Raw genomic sequence first — 25,265 nt, forward strand, 5'->3', positions numbered from 1 at the left:
TTGGCTCTCACACTGAGTTTGCTTTTAAGGATGACTCTGGACTACAGTGAGTTAGATTTGAATCTGCTTGACTTCAGACTGGAACTAGACGTCAGTTGCCCGTCTCCCGTTTGGGTAGAGAATCTCTTTCTCGCAGTTGACCGGAGTCATCAACTTGCAGACCCTAGAAAGATGAAGCTGAGTATAGGCCCTACCGCCTTGCCCATACGGTGATTAATTTTGACTTTTATGCTTTGCTTTGAAGTTATGCACCTATATTTGCTGTGTACATTGCAACTGAGAAGTACTTTGATATATTTTGCTTTCATTGCTGTGACTACTTTTGAACGTGTGCTTCCAATCTACTAATTTCGTCTCTCAGGAACTTGTGGGTGGGGAATTAACAACAATAAATGTCTTCTTTAAACTCAGTAGTGCATTCCAGAGAGGTTCTGTAAGTTCGGATATGAGATAAGAGGGAAAGCAGAACAGAAACTGACATAGGAATTCGACAGGTTTTTCAAAGGTGTGGGATAAATCCAAGAGGATGAAACTGATATTTGTTGTGTAAAGCCGTTGTAAATAATAGTGTCAAGAAAAGAAAAAGGCTATACCATTTGTATTGCACTCTGTAGATGGGGAGTATTTTGGGAAGCTGACCTTAGCCTTCTGCTGGTATGGTATCATCAGGCTGGATTTCTCCATGAGAAACCTTGCGGACAAAGCACGGAGACTTAAAATTCACCTGTTTTCTCTGGGCGCCATTAAATGGTTATCCGAGTGGAGAGATTTGGCTTGTGATTCAAGACACAGAGGAGACAGTCAACATGGTTTGGAGACATAAAATACTTGCCAACCATCCTGCCACACACAAAACCATAGCTTCTATTTAAGACAACAACTCTACAAATGACTACATCTATGACAACAGTAGCTTTTTGAGGAAGATGTAGAAAATACAGGGTTCCAAAAAACTTACGCCCCATTGCTCTCCTACCCACACTGGCCAAAATCCTATAAAAACATTTAAACCAAGAACTCTCCTCCTATGAGACGACATATGACTGCCTGAACTCATCTCAACACGGCTTCCGGAAATACCATAGCACGGAGACTCTTCTGATTGCAACTACAGATGCCATCAGAAAACAGGTGGATCAGGTTGGGGGCGCCATCCTAATCCTGCTGGATTTGTCGGCAGCGTTCAATACCATTTCACCCCTCATATTAACTATTTATCTGCATCAGGTAGAATTGAGGACATCAGCCCTGTACATTTTCACGACTTTCTATCAAAATAGAACTCTCTTAATTAAATGAGGGATTTCAGCTCAACTGCGTTTCAGCTCCCTTGCGGAGTCCCGCAGGGATCTTCTTTAAGTCTGACCCTCTTTAATCTTTATGTCACCCCTTTGGCAGAGTGGGTCCGTTCCTTTGAGTTCCAGGTGTCTTCTTATGTGGACGACACCCAAATCATAGTCTCCGTCCAAGATAACATTCCCATTACTGCCATTAGATTCAAATTATGTGTGAGAGAAGTCAAAACATGGATGAACCAAAACTGGATAAAGATGTACGGGGACAAAGCCAAAGTTATTATCTGCGATGCAAATTCCTCCATCTGGAATTCAAATTGGTGGCCTGAGTCATGTGGGACTTTACCGGCCCCCTCACTAGTGGTCAAAAACCTGGGGTTTGATTGCAATTCAGCCTTAACTTTTAACACCCAGGTGAATAAAGTCACCAATACTTGTGCCTGGCTCCTAAAGAAGCCAAGGACGGTTCTTCCTTTTATCCCGCAGGAACTCAGAATAACGTTAGTACTTGCCTTGTGTCTAGGCTAGACTACTGTAACGCCCTCTACCTCGATATTAATCAAGCATCTCTGGATAAGTTACAACTCATTCAGAATCAGTGTGCCCGGCTGGTACTTGGATTAGGCAAATTTTCATCGGCCAAAGAGGATTTGAAAGGGTTACACTGGTTGCCGAAGCGCATCACTTTCAAGGCGCTTTGCATGGCGCACAAGGCCTTCCATTCACAGGGTCCACAATACTTACAATCGAGTGGTATACTCTTAACCGCCACCTAAGATCAGCCGATCTTAAGCTTGCACTTTGTTAGGACAAAAAAATAAAAGTGGGGGGATAGAGCTTTTTCCATAGCCACTTGCAGACTGTGGAACTCTCTCCCACTTAAAAGTGTAGACTCCTCTTTTACTGCCTTTTCGTAAGGTAGGGAAAACATTGCTTTTCTCAGGTGTAGCAGCAGTTCATTATTGCAGTCTTAGCGCTTTGATACCACTGGTTGTAATGCGCTTTACAAATTCCAAAATACAAATACAAAAATGAGACGCAGTTGATAGGCGTTACTTGTGTGTCATTGTTCATTTCACAGATACATTTATAATAGGAGCTTAGTTGCACAGGCGGACCTCTATCTTGGGGGAAGTGAAAGAACAACTTTTGGTGCATCCAATTACAGACAAGTGTCATACCGTATATGATATGTTGACAATTGTCACATTAGTTACCCCAATACTTATCAGGCATTCACATGCATACCTTACATATCCCAAAAAGTTTGATGGGGGAAGGTGTGGACTAAAAAAAGGTTGGAGACAGTGATGGCCCTTGGGGCACCGCCTTAGGTGACTGTCATCAAGGCGAATAGGTCAGTGGTCAGGTTTACGTGACATACAGTGTGTCAGACAGAAACTATTTGAACCATTTAGAGGTTTATTCCTTTGGAACCGAAGAAAACTGGTGTAGGTTTATTTTGTGGCCAACTGAGACCACTCCTGTGAAGTCCAGTAGGATATATTACATGCACCCATTTTTCTATGTCATCCCATCCGTAATCACCCACTTATCCCATTCAGACGTACCTGGTTGTAGAACCATTCTTCCTAAAACGAAATTGTTTTGTAAGCTTCAGCTATCTTAGTGGACTTTAATCTCCAAAAAGTAAAGAATTCTGCACCCAAACCCGTAAGTTGAAAATGGTCTGCCTTGTTATTGTCACCACTGGCTTCCATCAGCTGAACACACTTTGCCACCTACACACACCTCTACTGTTGATGTGCATGTTTCTCTAACAGCTGAGCTGAGGCAAACTATTAGGTGCCTGGGGCTAGCTGCAATCAACGTCCCTATCTCAAGGCTCACTCCTGTAGAGGTTCAGCAACTCCCCTCTTCTTCCAACCAAAGAGAACGGATTTTAAGCCACAGCTTGCATGTTCCTGTGTGTCGGAGCACATCTTCTTTGCGCTGAATTGAACACCACTTACTTCCCCTGTTCTAGCACATAGGAGCAGGGGAAAGACCTCATGGGGGCTATACATAAAAAAATGCAATGCAACTATGTATGTGGATAATCACTGATCACACATTTCTAACATGTTAAACTTTGCCATTATTTAAAAAACAAATACATTGAGCCCCGCCACTACTAAACAAATCCTGTGATAAACACGCAGGCCGTGATTCTAGGACATTATCTAGAAAGTATTATTTTCGAGGTGTGGAGGTATAGACATTTACTGTAGGAAAGTACCATCTTTCTTGGCATGTTACCCCCAATTTTACATGTATGTCAGTATGTTTTTGCCTGTCTCACTGGGATCCTGCTATCCAGGACCCCAGTGCTCATAGTTTGTGGCCTAAATGTGTATGCCTGTGTAGTGCCTAACTGTGTCACGGAGGCTCTGCTAATCAGAACCTCAGTGCTCATGCTCTCTCTGCCTTTAAATCTGTCACTATAGGCTAGTGACTACATTTACCAATTCGAATTGGCATACTGGACCCCCTTATAAGTTCCTAGTATATGGTATCTAGGTACCCAGGGCATTGGGGTTCCAGGAGATCCATATGGGCTGCAGCATTTCTTTTGCCACCCATAGGGAGCTCAGACAAACCCTTACACAGGACTGCCATTGCAGCCTGCGTGAAATAACGCACACGTTACTTCACAGCCATTTTCACTGCATTTAAGTAACTTATAAGTCACCTATATGTCTAACCTTCACTTGCTGAAGGTTAGGTGCAAAATTACTAAGTGTGAGGGCGCTCTTGCACTAGCAAAGGTACCCCCACATAGTCCAGGGCCATGTCCCCGGACTTTGTGAGTGTGAGGACACCATTACATGCGTGCACTACATATAGGTCAATGCCTATATGTAGCTCCACAATGGTAACTCCGAATATGGCCATGTAACATGTCTAAGATCATGGAATTGTCCCCCTCATTCCAAATCTGCTACTGGGGAGCCAATTCCATGCATCCTGGGGGCTCCACTATGGACCCCCAGTACTGCCAAACCAGCTCTCTGAGACTTGCACTGCAGCTATAGCTGCTGCCACCCCACAGACAGGGTTCTGCCCTCCTAGGGTCTGGGCAGGCCAGTCCCAGGAAGGCAGAACAAAGCATTTCCTCTGAGAGCAGGGTGCTACTCCCTCTCCTTTTGGAAACAGGTGTTACAAGCTGGGGAGGGGTAGCCTCCCCCAGCCTCTGGAAATGCTTTGAAGAGCACAGATGGTGCCCGCATTGCAAAAGCCAGTCTATGCCAGTTTAGGGAACCACAGTCCCTGCTCTGGCGCGAAACTGGACAAAGGAAAGGAGAGTGACCACTCCCCTATCCATCACCACCCCAGGGGTGGTGCCCAGAGCTCCTCCAGTGTGTCTCAGACCTCTGCCATCTTGTTTTCAGGGGTGTGGGGACACTCTGGAGGCCTCGGAGTGGCCAGCGCCAACAGGTGACATCAGAGACCCCTCCGGATAGGTGCATACCTGGCTAGGTAGCCAATCCTCCTCTCACGGCTATTTAGGGTCTCTCCTGTGGGCTTCTCCTCAGATTACGACTTGCAAGACTCCACCAGGACTCCTCTGCACTTCTCTCTGACTTCGGCCAAGGATCGACCCCTGACTGCTCCAGGATGCCTGCAAAACTGCAACAAAGTAGCCAGAAGACTGCCAGTGACATTTTAGCACCTAATCCTGCCAGCTTTCTCGACTGTTTCCTGGTGGTGCATGCTCTGGGGGCTGCCTGCCTTCACCCTGCACCCTGCACTGGAAGCTATGAAGAAATCTCCCGTGGGTAGACGGAATCTTCCCTCTGCTCCAGCAGGCAACAAACTACAGCCTCACCAGTACTCTGGGCCCCATCTCATCCTGACGAGCGTGGCCCCTGGAACACAGGTGGTGGACCCAAGTGACCCTGACTGTCCAGTAATCCAACTGTCTGAATTTGGAGGAGGTAAGTCGTTGCCTCCCCTCCCCAGACAGTAATCCTGTGCGCCGTGTGATCTGCAGCTACAAGGGCTTCTGTGCACATTTCCAAGAAATCCTGCAAGCACAGCCGAGCCTAGGTTCCCAGCACTCTTTCCTGCGATGCTCAGCTCCCTGAGTTGACCTCCGGTGTCGTGGGACCTCTCCTTGCAGTGTTGAGACGACCGCAGTGTTTAGTCTTCTTGAACCCGTGTTCAAGGACTCCTGCTGGTGCTTCCCTCCTTTCAGTGGGCTCTCTACGTTGCTGAGGGCCCCCTCTGTCTACCCTCCTGAGTGGCGACATCCTGGTCCTTCCTGGGCCCGGGCAGCACCCTTTATCTTCAACCGTGACTCTTGTAGGTAGCAAGGCTTGTTTGAGGTATTTTGCCATGGAAATAACTCTGCATCCTCCAGCACGCCGTGGGACACCTTCTGCATGAAGCAGAACCTTTTAGCTCCTTTCGTTGGTGCAAAACCAGAATCCTCTTCCAACCGGAGGCAGTCATTTTCCACCTTCATCCGGGGTTTAGTGGGCTCCTGCCACCCCTGGACACTTTAGTGACTCTTGGACTTGGTCCCCTTCCTTTACAGGTCTTCAGAGCTTTGCAACCTGTTGTGGTCCTTGCAAAATCATTTATCACGACTTTAGGGTGTTTTGGGGGAAATAGTAGTACTTTACTCCTGCTTTCCTGGGTCCTGGGGTGGGGTCTCCTTTACACCCTTGGTGTTTTCCCACACTCCCAGCGACCCTCTACACACTACACTTGCCTAGTGGTGCATTCGTAGTTCGCATTCCACTTACTTAGTATATGGTTTGTGTTGCCGCACTACTTTATGTTTTACTTACCTGATTTGGTTAGATGTGTATATTTTGTGTATGTTACTTACTTCTTAAGGGAGTATATCCTCTGAGATATTTTTGGCACATTGTCACTAAAATAAAGTACATTTATTTTTAGTAACTATGAGTATTGTCTTTCTTATGATATAGTACCTATATGATATAAGAGGTATTGCATGAGCTTTGCATGTCTCCTAGTTCAGCCTTGACTGCTCTGCTATAGCTACCTCTATCAGCCTAAGCTGCTAGAACACTACTACACTCTACTAATAAGGGATAACTGGACCTGGTATAAGGTGTAAGTACCATTGGTACCCACTACAAACCAGGCCAGCCTCCTACACTTACCACATCGCTAGTATAAACCTGAACCCGCATTAGTAAAAGGCAAAACAGGTATTACATTTCAAATAATCTATACAGGAAGGATGAACTAATAAAACTAGGCTTCGCTATAACCTGCTTATCGTACACTGTTCATGTAAACGAGAGAAGCATGTAACCACCCGTGTATGAATATTAGCAGCAGCCTGTGTCCTTGTTTATCCCTTGTGAATGTATGCGCATTAGTACTGAATAAACATCTTCATTTAAGCGAGACGCCCGCCGCAGCTTCAGCGCTGTTTGCCATGCCATTAATTCGTAGGTGCACCAACGTGTCTGACACTAACAACAATGCCTGATCTTAAGTAAATGTGTCTTCCTATTTGGAAAAGAAAAATAACTGTAATTTAGTTCCCATTTAAAACCGCTGCTGGCTAAACCATGAAGCCATAATACTTTCTTAATATGCTAGTGTTTCATTGTATTTAAATGTTTTATGCAAAATGTTACAAAGCGAACCGATGACAATACAACTACCTGCCTGTTAACGATGCATCAGCAGCCGAACTAAATATGAGCATGCATGCCACACGGTGGAAAATATTAGCCATGAAAGCAGAAATGTCAAATAGTTATTGTTTTGACATAGTAGCAAAATAAGAATCCTCATTAAGCTACGACAGTGATATTTTCACACAAAGCAGAACACCACTGTGCATGTGCTATGGTTATACAAAAACATATTTATATATGGGTTATTATGTGTCTAAATATACATTAGAGTATTATTATAAGTCACTGAGCAATTCCATGACCACCTAGTGGAAAGATGTCGGAGGCCGGCGATCTTTATAAGTGTGTTGACATGCATGAAGCACTAAATTATCCTGCAACATTTATTTAAAGTTTGCATATTTAGGTGAATATTAACCCGTTCGAACTGTATTAACCAGAATGCTAGCGTGTGTGGCTGTTTTCCTTATAGCAAAAGCCACATTTATAACATCTTACTATAACCTATGTTCTTGGTCATGTTAAATGTATTCATTTGGGTAACATTTTCCGTTTAATGCTAGATGCACTGTGACTAGGCCCGAACTGTTTTGTTATCTGTATTTCGAGTTTCACATTTTTCTTTCCTCTGCAGGTGTTGTCAAGAAGTGCTCCTCGTTTATTGTTGGAAACTGTTAAATTAGACATTTTAATCAGAACTTGGCCATGGATGTGCGGTGATGGGAGAGACACTCCTGTCCCAGGCAGAGTGGATTGTTGCTAACTTGAAGGCAGTGCAGCTGCATGCTTCTTTATTGAACGCTAGGAATGTAGGGGGCTTACCTGCTCCCAGAGAACGGCTCCTGACAGGACCGTCCCACAGGAGTGGCTGGGATAAAGCTACCAGAACCTTATACTGTGTAATAATTGTGTGTTCTTAGAATAGTTTAGCAGATCTTGCCCTGACTTCACTGGCAGAAGACTTGACTCTCATGCTGCTGATTTCCCCTAGCAGAGGTTTTGAGTTTTATGTCTGAACATCTGCTGTAACACTGAACCTCAACTTGGTTCATTTGATGCGGACATATTCTTTATGACTTATCTTTGCCACTTTAGAAGCTTTATTTAGCACACCTAAGGCAAGCCCATCTGTGCCCACTCACATTCTGATTGCAGCAAGCACCAGACATACTGTCCATGGGGCTCCTGCCAATCTGCAACATCTCTGCTACTGCAGTAGTGGGCTCAGAGCTCTCCAACCATGCCGTACATGCCATCTGCACCCACTCACGTTCTGAACGCAACCAGCACCAGCCATACTGTCCATGGGGCTCCTGCCAATCTGCAACATCTCTGCTACTGCAGTAGTGAGCTCAGAGCTCTCTGACCATGCCTTACTTGCCCTTGCCTGCTGAACCCAGAGGATTTTCCAGGATGGGTATCCTGTTCTGCCTGCCACTATTACGTACCTCCCTGGATCGAGTATCTCCTGGCCCCTCTCATGTGCCTGTGTTTGGCTCGATAAACACCTCACGTGGAGGGGGGGTAACCCAGGGAAGGAGTTGCCAGCCCTTCTTATCAATTTCCACTTCTCTGCACAAATATGCCCACATCATCTTTAATTTTCTCAGTAGTGGTGGATTACATGTACTCTAAATGATGGAATCTTGGTTTGACGAGTCTTCCCCTCCGGACATTGCGCTAGCTATCCCTGAGGTGTATTCTTTGGTCCACTGTGACAGATGTCATAAAGGGGGGGGAGGGGTGGTGACAGGCTGTAAGCATCCACTTTCATGCTCCATTTTTTAGCTCAGCAACCTCAAGGGAGCAGAGAGTTTAGGCTTCCATCTTATGCTATGTGCTCAAATCTCTTTTTCAGGGGCACTAATCTTTCATCCCCTGGGCCCTGTTGGGGATTTTGTTGATTCCCTAGTGTTTTGCTTTACTTTTGACTGAACCAAAATATACACACCGAAAGGAGTTGAAAAGATTCTCTGGAATGCACTTCTTAATCTGAAGAAGACATTTATTATAGCTTTTTGCAAGGTTCGTGAAGGAAGGCTTCAATAGTAAAAAGTGTCCTTTCAAAATGTGCAACAATGAGTAAGACCATGTACAAAGAATCTTCAATCTATGAACTGCAAATATATACATGCAAGGATACAAACACTTATATTGATATATGCATATATATTTATACACAATGCAAAGCAAATAATTAATAAAAATGTATCACCGGAGGGCCTATCAGGTACTTCATCTTTCTCATGCCAGCAAGACGATGACCCCGTTCAACTGCAAGAAAAAGATCTCTACCCTCACAGGAAATATATCAGGCATTCAATGTCTAAAATCCTGACTGAGGTCTCTGAATCTGCGACTGCCGATCTGGGTCATCTTTTATATCTTAAATAACTGGAGAAGGAGCTTTCTGGAAAACCCCTCCCATCAAGAAATATAAAAAAATGCTGGTTAAGTTTAGGTAAGCTCTGAAAGAACACGTTGGGAATTGGCCAAAATCCCAAGGCGTCCCTCCCAAAGTCAAACCGTTCCCTGCTGTACCATAAACATCCGTCTAGTACATACTTATTGTGCTGACTGACTAACTCCTCCATTTTATGTACTAGCTCTTCCGTGATAATATGTCTTAGCTCTTTGGTGAGAAAGAGAACATGCAGAAATAGAAAACACGTTGCATAACATGTTTGTATGGAAAACTACTTGCCCCTCTAACGTGGCAGTGAGGCTAAACTGAATACAAAATGGAGTCTAAGCTGGATACAAAATGGAGTTTATAACTAGTGACCACTAAAATGACGGTTGGCAGCTAAGCCATGTGCAAAGTGGTGTGACACGAAGTCAGTGGTCAACACACAAATATCACTACACCTAGATGTGGTCCAAAATGCCACAGCCAGGCTACTTCTATGTCTGTCGTGACATTCTTTGACCGCAGCTGAAGAAACAGATTTTGTTCAAAGCCTTAGCTTTTGTTCAGAGGGCAGTGTATCTCTTTAGCTCTGGTTACTTGGCTTATAGATTCACCCAGTACATTCCATCCAGAGTGCTGCATTCTACTTCGGCTTCTCTTTTGGCAATCCGTGCTTCAAGCATGTCTGAAAGGGCAGTGAAGCCTTTTCTTTCCTTACTGCTAAGGCTTGGAATGAGCTCCCTCCAAAAATGCACCTGATCTCTCCTTAGCTGACTTTCTGAAGTAAACTTACAATCAGTCACTTCTCTGGGGGGTAGCAAGATCTCTGGTGGAGGACGCATACCTGGGCTTTGCCTGTTAATACCAGGACACTCTTGCGTAGTTGCACACTATACAAGTCTCTCTCATTCATTTGTACCATTTTGAGGTTTAACAATTGTTCGTTCCATATTCTCTTTTGTCCTGTAGTTGGCATTTGCAATGCACACATTACTGTTAGTCTGCTTTCTTAGAAATGTATCTTAAAGCTCCCACCTTCCTGCATGCAAAGTGATACTGGCTAAAATAACCAAGATCAGCCAAGTCTGCTTTTGGCACAGTAGTTTCATTTGTGTAGAGCTCCCTCCCTTTGGTACTTCCTGAGTGAAAGGAGGCCCACAAGGTAGAGTGTGTTTTCAATCAAGCGCTAAGGGAGCATCAGTGCTTAGTTTGTAAAAGAATGAGTGCAGGTACCCAAATATCTGCTCCACTAGTGTTATTAAAAATCAGTATGCCAAACATCAATGCTGTGCAGTCTTCAATTAATGCCCAGCCTCTTTAATCCACTACCAGGCACTGCTCTTCCTTAATCTCATTCTTGACTACCAGTTTTCTCCCTTCGCGTCAGTTTTTTGGTCTTTCTCTTCTCTTTCCTATTTATTTTTTTGCCTCTCTTGCATGCAGTCAATATCTGATGAGGAAAATGAGTGGCAGGGGCCCTCATCGGCTCAAATTAAGCACTGGATAGCATGCAATTACAAAGACCAACAATAGAAGGTTCACTTAGCTCAGAGTGAGTTACCATAATTCTCCCCCATGGATGTCAAGCGAACAGTTTTCCAGTTAGGGATAAAAGTCCAGCTTTAAACAAATGATTATGAATGTACACTATGTGTTTGTCTTATACTCATGTTTTAAGTTTATCTTGCACCTGCTGCAAAGATGTAACACAATATCATACTGTGCTTTCATGCTTCTTTCGTTAGATGTGTCCAGCAATAATTACAGGAATTGATACAAGTACTTACATCAACAACTTTACAATTCGGCACGCTCTTCAATTTTAAACGCCGAACATACCACCCTCCTATTGTATCCACTTGATCACCTGGAGCCGTATTATAAACCGTGCCCCAGGTGTGCAAACTGGGGTGTGTGCTCACTTTCTGTGTCCCCCAAGGCACAGTATTATTACAGATGAAGTAGACGCAAGCACCCTCTTACGTTATTCAGATAGGGCCAGTGAACATAAGGCAGAGATGATGTTGCCTCAGTAGCACGGGGGCATGGCCCCAAGTAATTATGGAAACACTTTGTGTCTGCATCACATCATATTGTGGACGTGGACAAAGGGGGCTTCAGGTGGCGCACTGAATGAACACCATAAAAAGGTGCACCCGAGTGCAATCTCTGCAAAGAGAAAAAGGGTGGCCCATACATTTTCTTTCCCACCAGGCATAGCCCTGTGAGCGGGAGCAGGCACTCAAGGCACTAGCCTGCAAGGTATCTCTGTCCCCCTCTTTACAGCGCAGCTAGGTGCCAACTGCATATAAAAAATGGCTGATTTAAACAACTGATCAACAGTTCACTAATACGCTTCCATCACAGCAGCCCAAGTTAACAGCTATCCTGGGGCTCATGCATTACTTGGAATTGGGCACATTGTCCCTGTGTGCACCTTCTGCAAATGGTTAAATGCGCAAACAGGGACAGTGGACCAGTTTCGCAATACAGGCTCGCTATGTTTAAAGTCTAAGGACTGTATCTTCCCCCTCCAAGCATACACAGGCTACCATTTATTGAATGCCTAGTTCCTTTATTGGAGATGCACATGGGTTTGTGCTAATCTCCCAAAATAAATGAACAATCACCCACCCACCCACCCTACACCCAGGAAAGCAGCCATACTTGGTCCTAACAGCATCTCAATAGTGAGACCCATGCTATGTTTTTATAATCCTATTTATGATCATGAGTTTATTCTTACGCACCCAACCACAGGTCCCAAGTCGGCCAATTCCTGCCTACACTTGACGGATAATTATCAGTGTTCTGGGGAATGTTACGTGGCACTATCATGAGAGTATGCGGTCCTCCATTTGATGGATATGGTGCAGAAAATTAAACCTTATCCAGGAACATCAAAAGCTGTGGTTCTGCCTGCTGGAGGTAGTCTGTGTGCACTACCTGCTGGGAAAAAGGCTCCCTCGGTGTCCAAGTCATACCACAGTCTTTGTGCAGATACTTGGTGACCCCCTTACATGTTGCTTACTTACTGTTAGATTGTAAAATTGGATCCATTCCACTAAGCAACACTGGATCAATAAACCTAAAAAGTTAACTATTCAGCAGCTAAGGACTGTTTAAAGTGTACTACTGTGTTAACAACAAGCCTAGAAAGATCCCTTAGAGCCAGGGCACCCAGGGGAAAGCATTGATTGTGTACACAAAAGCAGCACCCTCCTGTGCGCTCCAATTAATGTTTACTCCCTCCGGCACTCTCCTCCAGAACATCCTGTTGAAGAAAACTTGAGGTATCCAGACCAATCACTTACTCTTTTTCAAGAACTATTTGTACTACAAATGCTATTTACAAAATGTTTAACATTGGCTATCTGTTTTGTACCGAATAATAATAATTGACTGTGAAACATTTGAAATGATTTATGCAATACCAAAATGTCATGATTAGTGCATACTGTGCAAATCACAGTCCTATTTCAGAAGTAAGATTGTTGTCACTCAAGTTATGTTTTTCTTTCTGAGCATGTTTACAGAGAGGCAAATGAGGCTGGCAACAAATCCCTGCGCATAGGGATTTTAATTGCTGGGGCACATAGGTTTCTCGGTGTCAGAGGAGCTTGTGAACAAAGGGAGCTACTTGCTCTAGTGCCTTTCCCATCCTGGTACCCACTGAATAACTATGCTCTTCACACAATAGATTTTAAAAGGGCTGTCATGTATTATATTGATAGAACCAATGAGTTTAGGAAATCTGAACAACTTTTTGTTGCTTTTTCAGGACCTCATAAAGGCAACTCAATAACAAAAAATGGTATAATCAAATGTATTCAACGCTGGCTATGGTAAAGCCAAACAGCAGTTACCTATTTCCCCCCAGAGCACACTCAACTACCAAAAAAGGTTCCTGTATGCCTTTTCTAGGTGACATCTCCATAGCAGATATAATATGTAAAGCTGACACTTGATCTACACCACATACATTTACTAAACACTGCTGTGTAAATGTATTAGCATGCCATAAAGCTAATATTGGCCACGGAGTGCTAAGAACACTTTTCAGTCAACTCCAACTCTTACAGGCTAGCCATCACTTATATGGAGGGACTGTTTTACAGTCTATGCAAAGAATGTGTATCTACACCCACACATGCAATCAAACGGAAAATGTTACTTACCCAGTAGACATCTGTTTATGGCATGTTGATTCACATGTGCCATCCCTCCCCCCCAGACGCCTGTACCCGCTTAGGTTACTTTAACATATAAATATTGTACATATTGTAAATATGTGAATAAATTGCATGGCCATCTCTTTTTCTTTACTCTCCATCACTCCTCCCCTCACCCGCTTGTGGGAAAACAATCTAACAAAGGACTCAATGCCAATGCACAGTATCACCGAGAGGAGTCGTCATTTGATCCCGTGACTTGAAAAGATTCTACGAACAAAAACAACTTGTAACACTCCAAACCCAACACTATATGGTAGACTTATGCAAAGCATGTGTATCTAAAACCACACATCATTGAATATATATATATATATATATATATATATATATATATATGTGTGTGTGAATGAAACATGTACAACAGTATCTCTTCAATAATCTTCTTGGTGCTTTAATCTATCGACCAGATCTGTTTACTGGAAGCTCTAAACTGTCATCTTCAATGTCAGAGACTGTCAATGATGGTAAGGAATCAGCAAAAGCCATTGAGGTTTCAGAATCAGTCTTTCACCATCGGGAGTAGAAAAACGATGACAGGCCTGCAGTGAGAAGAGTCTCTGGTAAGGAAATTCCCTGGTCGCTGGGCAGTCACCATGCGTCTGTTGGTAGACACTACTTGAAAAGGTTCAGCTTCGTAAGGAACATCACTCTTTTTCGTAACTGTTGAGCAATCAGCAAATGTCCTTTTTGTACATGAGAGATCTTTTGCATGTCGTCTCTTGTCTGCATACTCTTTCATTTCCTGTTTTAGAGCCAAATTCATACAAATCAAGCTTTCATAACTATTTCTTTCTGTGTTCGATTGGGGGATCTTGGTTGCCCTTGCTCTCTCAAACATCAAAGTCACAGGACTTTCACATGTGGTGGAGTGGGATGCTGAACAATAAGCTCATATAGAGTTCAGTACAGATTTTAGAACACGTTTCTCACAAGTTGCATGATGCACTACTTTCTTTTTCATACTCTTAAAACGCTCAACAAGTCCATTTGCCTGTGGCCAGAAGGGTGTGAACTTTTGATGCCTTCAGGTGCTTCCAAAATTCTTTAAATTCTTTGCTGATGAAGAGTGGGCCATTGTCAGACTTCACAATGGCTGTTAAATGGCATGTTGCAAAAAGATTTTTAGATTACTCGTTCATGTTTTGTGGATGAGAGATCTTCAACCAGGAAAATGTGAATATTCATCTACAGTCACCATTAAAAGATGTCCACTGTCAAGTGGACCAGAGAAATCAAAGGCTATTCTCTCCCAGGTATGATATGGTCAGAGTATGTTGAGGATGGGTGATAGGAAGTTGCATGTGCAACAGGCTTTGAGTTTATTTTCAACTCTTTCATCTAGGTGTGGAAACCAAACTCAGGGCCTGATTAAGACTTTGGCGGATGGAATACTCTGTCACAAAGGTGACAGACATTCCACTCGCTGTGTTACAAGTTCCATTATATCCTATGGAACTTGTAAAATGGCAGGCGGGATATCCGTCACGTTTGTGACCGAATGTCCCATCCGCCAAGGTGGCCCTCAATCTCGGAGAGCTTTTTTTGTAGCAACAGGACCACGATGTCCTTCTTGAGCTACTTCTGCCACCCATTCCCGTAGACTCTCCAGAGTCAGGATCCTCAGTCCTCGTAGTCTAACTCCTTCCTGAGGTATAGACAATTAGGGGGTCATTACAAGCTTGGCCGCGGTAACCGCCGTGCGGCCGCCAATGCGGCCGCACTCCCGCGGACCCCATTACAACATCCCCGCTGGGCACAAACCTAGTTTATGCCCGCCGGCCCAGCGGGGATGCGGCCGCAACATAGGAGCTGGCTCCTAATGGAGCCGGCGATGTTGCGGCCGTGCGACGGGTGCAGTAGCACCCGTCGCGCTTTTCACTGTCTGCTATGCAGACAGTGAAAAGCTGCACGGGGCCCTGTTAGGGGGCCCCTGCACTGCCCATGCCAGTGGCATGGGCAGTGCAAGGGCCCCCAGGACTCCCCTTACCGCCACCGCCAGGAACAGGCTGGCGGGAAGGGGGTCGGAATCCCCAAGGCAGCGCTGCTTGCAGTGCTGCCCTGGCGGATTATCACCGCCGGGGCTAAAACAGCGGAAAAATAGCCGGCCCGACGGTGCGACCGCGGCGCTACCGCTGCGGTCGTAATACGGGTCTCCGTGCCGCCAGCCTGTTGACCCCCTTAGTCTTTAGCATTCTTGTACTTCTGATATTCACTATCATTACTGAGAGGTCAAATATGTTAGTTACACTTCAGTCATGGAACAATGTCCTTTAAATTTAGCAGATCACTATCATGGCTCGTAGCAGTGTAAAACTGGGTTAACAATACAGCAGCTGGTGTACTTGACTTGACAATAAAATAGATGTAGGCCTCAGCTGTTTTGAATGGAGTACCATGACCTTGAATAGGCACTCTGTAAAAGTAGTCAGTAGGATTTTGATCCTTTCCTGGTCAATGTACAATTGTATAATCGTACTCTTGCAATCGTAGTCCCCATTGTTCAATTTGAGGGACCATGGTTTTTGGATTGCTAAAGATGGTCAGCAAAATGTGATTATCAGTCACCAGTGAGAAAGTCTCTCTGTACAGGATGGAAATGTTTACAAGCCTATACTACAGACAAGCTTTCCTTTTCAGGCTGTGAGTAAGCACGCTCTGTGTGAGAATTTGGAAGTATGCCATTTCTGAAGAATTTTTGAGGGTGTGTTTGCTGTTCTTGAAAGTCTTTTCACATTCTCTTGACTGTTTAAAAGAAGCACTTTTCTTTGTTAACTCTTGTAATGGCGCTTTGACAGTAGCAGGCCATTCCAAGAAAAGAACGTACCATGGAAACATCTTGTGGGGGGGCTACATTTGTTAAGGCTTAGACTTTTGCAGGATCAGGTGCCATGCCCCTATCAGAAAGGACATGACCAAAGTATTTCAGTTTTGTCTAAATTAAATCACATTTGTCTGCTTTTTAAGTCAAACCTGCAATATTGAGTAATTGACATACTTGTGTGAAGGCTCTATTGTGCCCCTTCTGTGTAGCTCCAAAAACCAATATGTCATCACAATAGTTAAATGCATTCACAAAAGGTTGTATGATGCATTTTATGATGTCTTGGAAACGCTCTGATGGTCGATGACAAACCAAAACTAAGGGTCTGATTTAGAGTTTGGCGGACAGGTTAATCTGTCACAAACATGAGGAATAGCCCATCAGCCATATTACAATTTCCATAGGCTATAATGGAATTGTCACATGGTGGACGGGATATCCATCATGTTTGTGACAGAGTATCCAACTCTGCCAAACTCTAAATCAGGCTCCAAGTCTCTTGTATCTAAACAAACCAATGTGTGTAGCAAAAGTTGTACTATATCTCAGATTTATTCTAGTTCTAACTAATGATAACCTTTACTGAAACCAAGTTGAGAGAAGATTTGGGCACCTTTTAATTGCGTGATCATGTCAGCAATGTGAGGTCCTGGACATCGCTCAAGTTCAATCGCTTTGTTCGCCTGGCGCAAGTCAATGCATATGTGCACAGTTCCTTCATGGTCCTTTTTTGCCCTACTTCTATGGGCTAAATCCATGACGTTGGACCAGTGGAATGCTCATTACTGTCAAGCTTAAGAAATGCTTCAAGTTCTTTTTACCAGTTTCTTGTAAATGAAAAGCAACATGTCTATGTCTCTGAGTAACAGGATGAATACCTTCATTAATATGCAATTTTATCTTCACAGTCTTTAGCTTTCTTAAGCTATAAAACAATGACGGGAATTGACTTACTAATTTGTGATCAGCACACATTTTATAATTTACTGAAATTAGTCCCATGTCCACAGCTGTGTTGAAACTGAGCAAGAAGGCACTTGCCGCTGTACTTTGAAGCGCATGGATCGGTGCTTGTATCTGTGTTTTCTTATGTTTCACTGTCCCCATAATTATGGGTGCTGATTTAGCGCAAGTGAACACTTTAATCTTTGATGTTGTAGCTGCAAAAACGAAGACAGTTCATTGTACTTCAAGCATTATATTTATTGGAGCACCAATTTTGTTAATGAAAGGTATTGAACATCCATGTATTTTCAATGTAATCCTTGAAAAGTGTTTATTCGATTCTGTTACCTTTACAAGTCAGCTTTTCTTTTGACTGACTTTTCTCCTCATAGGCGAACAGTCTAACATGTGCCCTTAGTTCTAGGGCAAACATCAACACAGCATAATCACTTCCTTCTCTTTCACTTATTGAGGCGGAAAAACTTTTTGATGATGATGATTTGGATGCTGATTGACTATGTTTAATATCCATTTGCCTCAACTGATGGGACCACTTGGCCTTGTGAGAGTGCGTCCAACGTTGCTTTTGTGGTGTTCTGCCTGCCATTTTAGCTTCACGCTGTGACACACTTACGTTTTCCTTTGCTCTGCACATCATCACAAAATGGTTCTCTTTACCACAGCCTTTTCATATCTGACCAATGGCAGGTCACTTTCCTTTGTGTGGTAACGCAACTCCGCACCTTAAGCACAACTTCTTTTTGTGTGTAGACATCACTTTGTGTCCTTCAAACTTTTGTTTCAAATGACTTTTCACACTCATGACTGACCCACTCTGGACCTCCATGTCAGTAGCTGGTCTCTCAGTACGTTCCTCAGCTGTGGCAGCCATCAACATTTGCTCCAGACTAAGGGGGTCATTCCGACCCCGGCGGGCACCGCCCGCTGGGCGGAAACCGCCCAAACACCGCACCGCGGTCAAATGACCGCAGCGGTGATCACAACTTTCCCGCTGGGCCGGCGGGCGATCTCAAGCAGATCGCCCGCCGGCCCAGCGGGAAAGCCCCAGCAAAGATGAAGCCGGCTCCGAATGGAGCCGGCGGATTTGCTGGGGTGCGACGGGTGCAGTGGCACCCATCGCGATTTTCAGTGTCTGCTTTGCAGACACTGAAAATCTTAATGGGGTCCTGTTAGGGGGCCCCTGCAGTGCCCATGCCAGTGGCATGGGCACTGCAGGGGCCCCCAGGGGCCCCACGACACCCGTTCCCGCCAGCCTCTTCCTGGCGGTGTAAACCGCCAGGAACAGGCTGGCGGGAAGGGGGTCGGAATCCCCATGGCGGCGCTGCATGCAGCGCCGCCATGGAGGATTCCCTGGGGCAGGGGAAAACCGGTGGGAAACCGCCGGTTCCACTTTTCTGACAGCGGCTTTACCGCCGCGGTCAGAATTGCCCCGGAAGCACCGCCAGCCTGTTGGCGGTGCTTCCTCTGCCCTCTGCCCTGGCGGTTACAACCCGCCAGGGTCAGAATGAGGGCCTAAGTTTCTTTCAGCATTCATCATCTGAATGAATCAGACAAGGATCCATGGATCACTAAGTGTCATAGCCGCTTCATCATTAAACTCATAAACTAAACTTATAGTGTTTGATGAGTGTGTCAAGCTTTTCCACAAATTCATCAATTGTTTCAGACTCTTTGACGTTCTTGACTGAAAACATATCACTCAGTCGACATTTGGTACTGGATTAAATTTGAGATTCAGTGCATTCTTAATCTGACAGTATGTGACTTCGTCAGTTCTAGTCATTTTCTTTCAAACCATCACCAGCAAGATTTTTGAGATATTTGATTATTTTCCAGTTATCAGTCCCTTCAAGTGCATCTATGAAATCTTCAAATGTCTCTATCCATGCAGTCCATCAAGCCTTTCTGCCTGGGAATTAAGATCAGTTCATTCATGCCACAGCCCTGTCCTGGCCCAGCCTTGGGGTTGTCCTTGATAAGCCCCATTAGCACAAAGGCCTTCTGCTAAGCTTCTGCCCCCTGTAAATATGGACTGCTCCTTTAGCTCAACCCTCCGACCTTCTCTTGGGGCCACCGTCAACTGAGGTATAATGACTCTGTCTATTTCGTTCTGTAATTTATTTACCTTATTCTTTTTATACTTCAGGTTGTATGATTTTACACCTGGTTGATCTCTTAATAGCAGCACTATTTGGTAACTGAGAGGTGGTCTTTAATTGCACTTTGTAAATCTGGTTGAATACTCCTTCAGCGTTAAACACTCTGTATATTGTATAACTTTATTTTGCATGGCAGCCTGGTATCTTTTTGTAGGATCTTGGTCATAGTTTCTTGACCAACTATGTATAGACTTTTCTGTGAAGGTCTCTTTCCATTTACCTACTTCACACCGGTTGGAGTGCCAACCATCCACTCGGCACTTTGACGATGGCACTCATGACCTGCACAAGCAGTTTGCTTGGACCACAGCTAACTCTCCAGGAGAGTACTTTTTTCTTTGGTTACTTATCCCCTATCTCGTCGCCAGTTGTAGCATCTTCACCAGCCTGGTACCCACTAAATAACAACACCACACACACAGCTGTAAAATCACATCTTTATTGCTCTGTGTGTACCTGTGAACTGGAAAATTCTAAACCAAACTTTCATACATAATATTCTAGTGATTACATCCCATACCAACATGGAGTCCTCAGGGAGCCAGAAAGGTTCCATTCTAAATCATGCAAGACACTACACCTGGACCATGGAGAATAATATTCTATGACAGGAAAGTGAGTTCAGTTCTTTAAGAAACACTGACAAACCAATAGGAGGGGTGTTACAAACGTGTTGCAAAAATCCTTGAGCTGGGTGACTGTATACTTCTCCAGATTGGCCAACTCAAAATCCAGGTTTGCAGATACAGGTTGGGACCTTCCAATCAGACATGACATATACAAAAACAAAAATGCCAATCCGGGAGAATTGAAAAATTAAAACAGCCCATCAGAAAAAATTGCCAATGGAGATCAGAGACCATTGACTCAAATTGGTATAGGTGTGGGTGGTAATGAACAAATTACTATAAGGTACTATACAAACACAAGTCCTATCCTCATCGCTGATCACCAATGTCCTAAATTGGGTGTCTAGTTGTCAGAGATATGCACACAGTCCATATTGGGCCCATAAGCTTAGTAAGGGTATGTCAGACACATACTTTAAATTAACCTGTGCTCATCCTCTGGTAGCCTGGCACAGAGCAGTCAGGCTTATTTTAAGAGGCAATGTGTAAATTACAGTAACACAGTGAATACACCACAAAAAGACTTCACACAACTTAAGACAAATAGGGAATATTTATCTGGGTAAAATAATACCAAAACAAACAAAATTCCAATAAGTAGAACTTAAGACATTACATATTAAAGAATAATCTGCAAAACAGTGCTTAGCAATCAATAGCTCTAAAAGCTTACTTGAGGTCTCCCTAGATAGGGCAAATTCAAAGTTTGGGCCAACTGTGATGGAGAGCAGGCTGGCTACAGGACCCATGCAGGGTCCAATGAAAGGTACCTTGGATGAAGGGCTGCGTCGATGTCAAGGAGGTGATGTGTCGGTTCTAATCCATGCAGTCCAGTGGCTGTGTTGTCGTCAAGCCTCGCAGTCATCTAAGTGGAGCACTAGAAGTGCGGAGTCAAACTCTCTGCAATGGATTTAATGCATCATCATCAAGCCATGCAGCAAAGGCGATACGCCGGAGCTGGTGGTGAGGCATCAATTTTGACCCATGCAGTCAGTGATGCAAAGTCATTGACCTCGGTGACAGTGGCAATCAGTTGGCATTGAGGGAGGATGCAGTGGTTCCGATGGGCGCAACGTCGCTGATGTGTCGATTTTTGCAGGAGAACATCTGCAGAATCCCCTTTCAAGGCCTAAGACTGGATTGGCACCTCTTGACAGGACTTGCATGTGGCAGAGTCCAGCAGCTACAGCAGAGCTTGAGAAAGACTTTGATGATCCTGAGACTTCAGAATATGAGGCAAGCCTGCAAGCCCTTGGAGTCACTTGGTTCTTGTGAGGATGTAGAGTTACGTCCAGTCCTTCTCACTTCCAGGCAAGAAGCAGCACAGCAGTTGAGCAGCGTGGCAGTCCCTCCTCTCAGCACAGCAGTCCTTATTCCTAGCAGAATGTTCTCAGATCCAGACGTGTACAGATTTGGTGGGTTTGGGGTCCAGTACTTGTACCCAGTTGAACCTTTGAAGTAGTGGAGACTTCAAAGAGAGCCCAGTGGAGTGCACAAGGTCTCTGCCCTTCCTTCCCTGGCTCCAGACAATCTACAGGTGGTTAGGAAGCTCTTTGTTAGGAGACAGACAACCCTATTCAGGGGCTGTGTCAGCTCCTCCCTCCCATCTAGCCCAGGAAGGTTCATCAACCTGGTGATGGGCCATCAAGATGTATGTCACACCCCAAATCCCTTTGTGTGACTGTCTATAGGAATTCAGAAAGCCACCCCAGACATGTATTCAGAGGCATAGAACAGTTAAAGTAAGAAAATGCCAACTTTCCAAAAGTGTTTTAGGAACACAAGGGAACTCCATGGATATAAAGGTATCAGGTTTACCTATTGTTTTAAGAAGCAGGGGTTCCTAAACAACCCCTTTGTCAACTGATGAACTGGGAAAAACAATAATGCCCAGGTGACTTATTCAATCAACTGTTTAAAACCTTTATTCATACAACTAAAATAATTTGTGGGTTGGAACTCCCTGCAGACCACACAACAAGTAACAGAAAAATAACTCAAACCTAAATATGTGCAGGGAATTACAAAAAGAAAAGAAAAAGAAAAGAAAAAAAGTGTCACAAATACACAAAACTTGACACATCTACTCCTATAGTCAACTTAAACATAGTAAATACGTTTCCATCCTTGCGTCATTATAGGATCATCAGGATATAACAACTCATGACTGGAATGAAGTACTTAATTGTGCAAAGGGTCAAGGAGACAAAATCTGCACCAAAACTACAACCAGTTACAGCAATGTTAACCGAGGGCCAGACGCTAATCCTGGATTTAAGGGCAGGAGCCTTTAAATTACTTCAAGGGGGTGAATGTAAGCCATTTTCCATTGTTTACACTTTACTAGTTTTCTCCTAAAATCATTATTTAGAGCCCTGCAGAAGAAAAGAAGCATTTCCCCACGTTCCCTAGCTTTCAACATCACCTGCACTCACATCTTGCAGTTACAACTTCTTCACCCTCGCTTACAACATGTAATATATAGCATGCTACGATCTAAGAGCCTTTCTAAATAGAAAAAAAAGTTACATTGAAATCCACCACAGCAATTTGAAAGTATACAGTGTAGCAAAACATCGAGTTCAGAAATGCAAAATTGTGTTACTCGCTCTCTCCCACCCATGAATAATCACAGAAGCAGGCTTGTGGCTGCCTCGAGGCCCCGAAAAACAGACATTCAGAATTGCAAGAAGAGACGGCTCACCTCCAGTAAACGAGAACTGCTATCAGCAGAATGAGGCACACAAAAGTCAGGGCTGAAACAACAATCAGAGGAATAATCCACTCCATTTTGCCTGTCGAAATTCTGCTGGTCATGCTCGAGCTGTTCTTGTCTAGAAATTCGAGTGACAACACATCATCAGAAAGAAAATCTCGTGCTTGTATAATTCAGTGAAACACCATTACCAAGTCCTTAATGATTCGAAGAACATTAGCATTTATATACAAGCTTTTCAAGCCATTTACAGTAATCGTTTGCAGATAAAAATGGGTTTATTTTAGTGCAACATTAAGAATACACGTTTTGTTTTTATGTCAACAAGTAAGCTTTTTCTGGTGCGTTAATTTAAATAAACTGCATTTAACTGAGAAATGTTACATAATGGCCAGTGTTCCCGGCTTGCGAATTCAAGAGTGTGACCAAGTCAGTCAGTTCTTACCTACACCGTCCCACACCGTGGCTCTGCATTGCTTCGCGAACCGTCTGAATCAAAGGAACTTTTCACGAGCGCGCGCCTGCCTTTGCGTTTTCTTCTCAGACAAGCAGCACACTTGCAATCAGTCCCATAACGCAGTCATATCTGGTTTTGCTGCTTATCATGCATATCTAATAGGGAGTATAGTCAACAATCGTGCTTTCACAGGACATGGAAAGACATTTTTTTTGAAGACATACAAGTTTTAAAACCGAACATGTGGAAGTACCGCAAAGAAGGTTCCTAATTCACTCAAACTAGGACAGCGCTCTTCTCCGGAGCTGCAGTAATGGATTTACACAGATGAGTCTAGCCCAGGTGCTAATCCGAGGGATGAGCCATTTCTATGGGAGGGGGAGGAGAAGTGGTTGCTAAAGCACATTATGAATTACTCAAGAACCAAGGCACAGTGGCATACGCTACTGATTTGTAGTATAAAATAAGTATAGGCACAGAAAAAAAATCGGTGCCCGTGGGTCAAAACTGCCTGTTTTGTGCACGCCAATAGCTTTGTGACCAGTCCTGAGTTTTGCACTGCAATTTTCTAATCTCAGAGCAAAAACACCATTCGCAAAAAAATATTAACATCTATCCCATTAACGTGTAGGAGGCAGAATTAATTGTGCAGCTCCCTGCGAATGGCTGAGAACGCAGCAACAGAAGACGTCTGAGGACAGCAGACGTCCACCTCTGCACTTGGACTCAGTAACAGCATTTTTTTTTTGTTACATGCAGGGATAGAAACTGCCTGTACAATTAAAAAATGGCATTCGGTGAATGATATTGGGGAGAGTATGCAGTGACACACTACAGCAATGGCTGCTTCCCTGATGGCTGCAGCTCGCATTCACAAAATGGAAGCACTGCTTTGTGGACAGAGTTGACTGTGACAATGGCCGTCACCTGCGTTGGCAGGTCAGTATCCGCTCACTGGTTTGTGACCATCATTGAGGTTTCAAATTATTGATATTTAGCACTGCAACTGAGGAGGCGGGGGCCACCACTTTACTCTGATCAGCTATCGGTCGGCATTTTGTGAGTCAAAGTCATTTACGACTTACAATGTATTATTTGTAAATTGTCATTTGCCTTGTTACAGTAGCAAAATAGCAAAACCTGTATTTTTAAATACTCGAAAGCTTTGTAATTTCAGGTCACAAACATATAGAGCTTGTTTAGACATGTTTTTCATTTTAAAATAAATTATATACTTTAATTCAAAACCGTGCAATATGTCACATTTTCTCAACTAGGGTTAGTCATTTTCACTTGCTAATCACCATTCCATCATTAATTTCAAATTTAAACCATGTAACACCTGAAAGCGCAGCTTTTACCCAACTCATTCATTCTCAGTGAAAGTGTCACCTCAGATTTTAGTTACAATGTGCAAGAGACTCATTCATGAAGGGTTTTACACGTAAATATTCCTGTTGCTCAGGGTGAAAAGTACCATATCTAAAAGACTTCAGGATAAGATTCAATGCAATGAAGTTCTTTTCTAGGGAATGCAACCAAATATATACTTCATAGCAGTTTTGTCCAAATCTTTTTATAAACACAAATACACATAAAAACAGAATTAGATATTGAAATATTCATGCTTCGCCCTCTGTCAAGTTCTCATCCACTGCATGCTTTATCACTTTCCCCTGATTCACAGACTTGCCTTAAACACATTTGCAATGCTCTGCACTCCTCTTGATTCTCTCCCACGTTTAATAATTTTTGCCCTTCATTTAAGGTGTAATGTCTCCTCAGTGCTCTTTTCTTATAATTTTCAAATTATTCTGCTATAGATTATCTTGTTCTGCTGCTATATGGGTCTTCCCATGTAATATTTCTTACACCTTTAAGAGGAAAGCATGACTCATGTTTAAAAGAGATGCGCCTTTTTAATTATGTCTTACCTTTGGGGGAAAACAA

The 25,265-nt window shown here is 43.7% G+C and overlaps 1 protein-coding gene across 4 annotated transcripts in view; it reads right to left on the reverse strand.

Annotated features, from left to right (window-relative positions):
• PTPRG (protein tyrosine phosphatase receptor type G) overlaps window positions 1-25,265 on the reverse strand; it is a 1,030,330-nt gene that overhangs the window by 199,665 nt on the left and 805,400 nt on the right. For all 4 annotated transcript variants that reach the window (XM_069206538.1, XM_069206537.1, XM_069206540.1 and 1 more), the window contains one exon: window positions 22,847-22,976. In XM_069206538.1, the coding sequence (XP_069062639.1) occupies window positions 22,847-22,976 (130 nt within the window). The remainder of the gene's footprint in view (window positions 1-22,846; window positions 22,977-25,265) is intronic.

This window comes from Pleurodeles waltl, chromosome 9, assembly GCF_031143425.1.
Source record: "Pleurodeles waltl isolate 20211129_DDA chromosome 9, aPleWal1.hap1.20221129, whole genome shotgun sequence".
Classification (NCBI taxonomy): Eukaryota; Metazoa; Chordata; class Amphibia; order Caudata; family Salamandridae; genus Pleurodeles; species Pleurodeles waltl.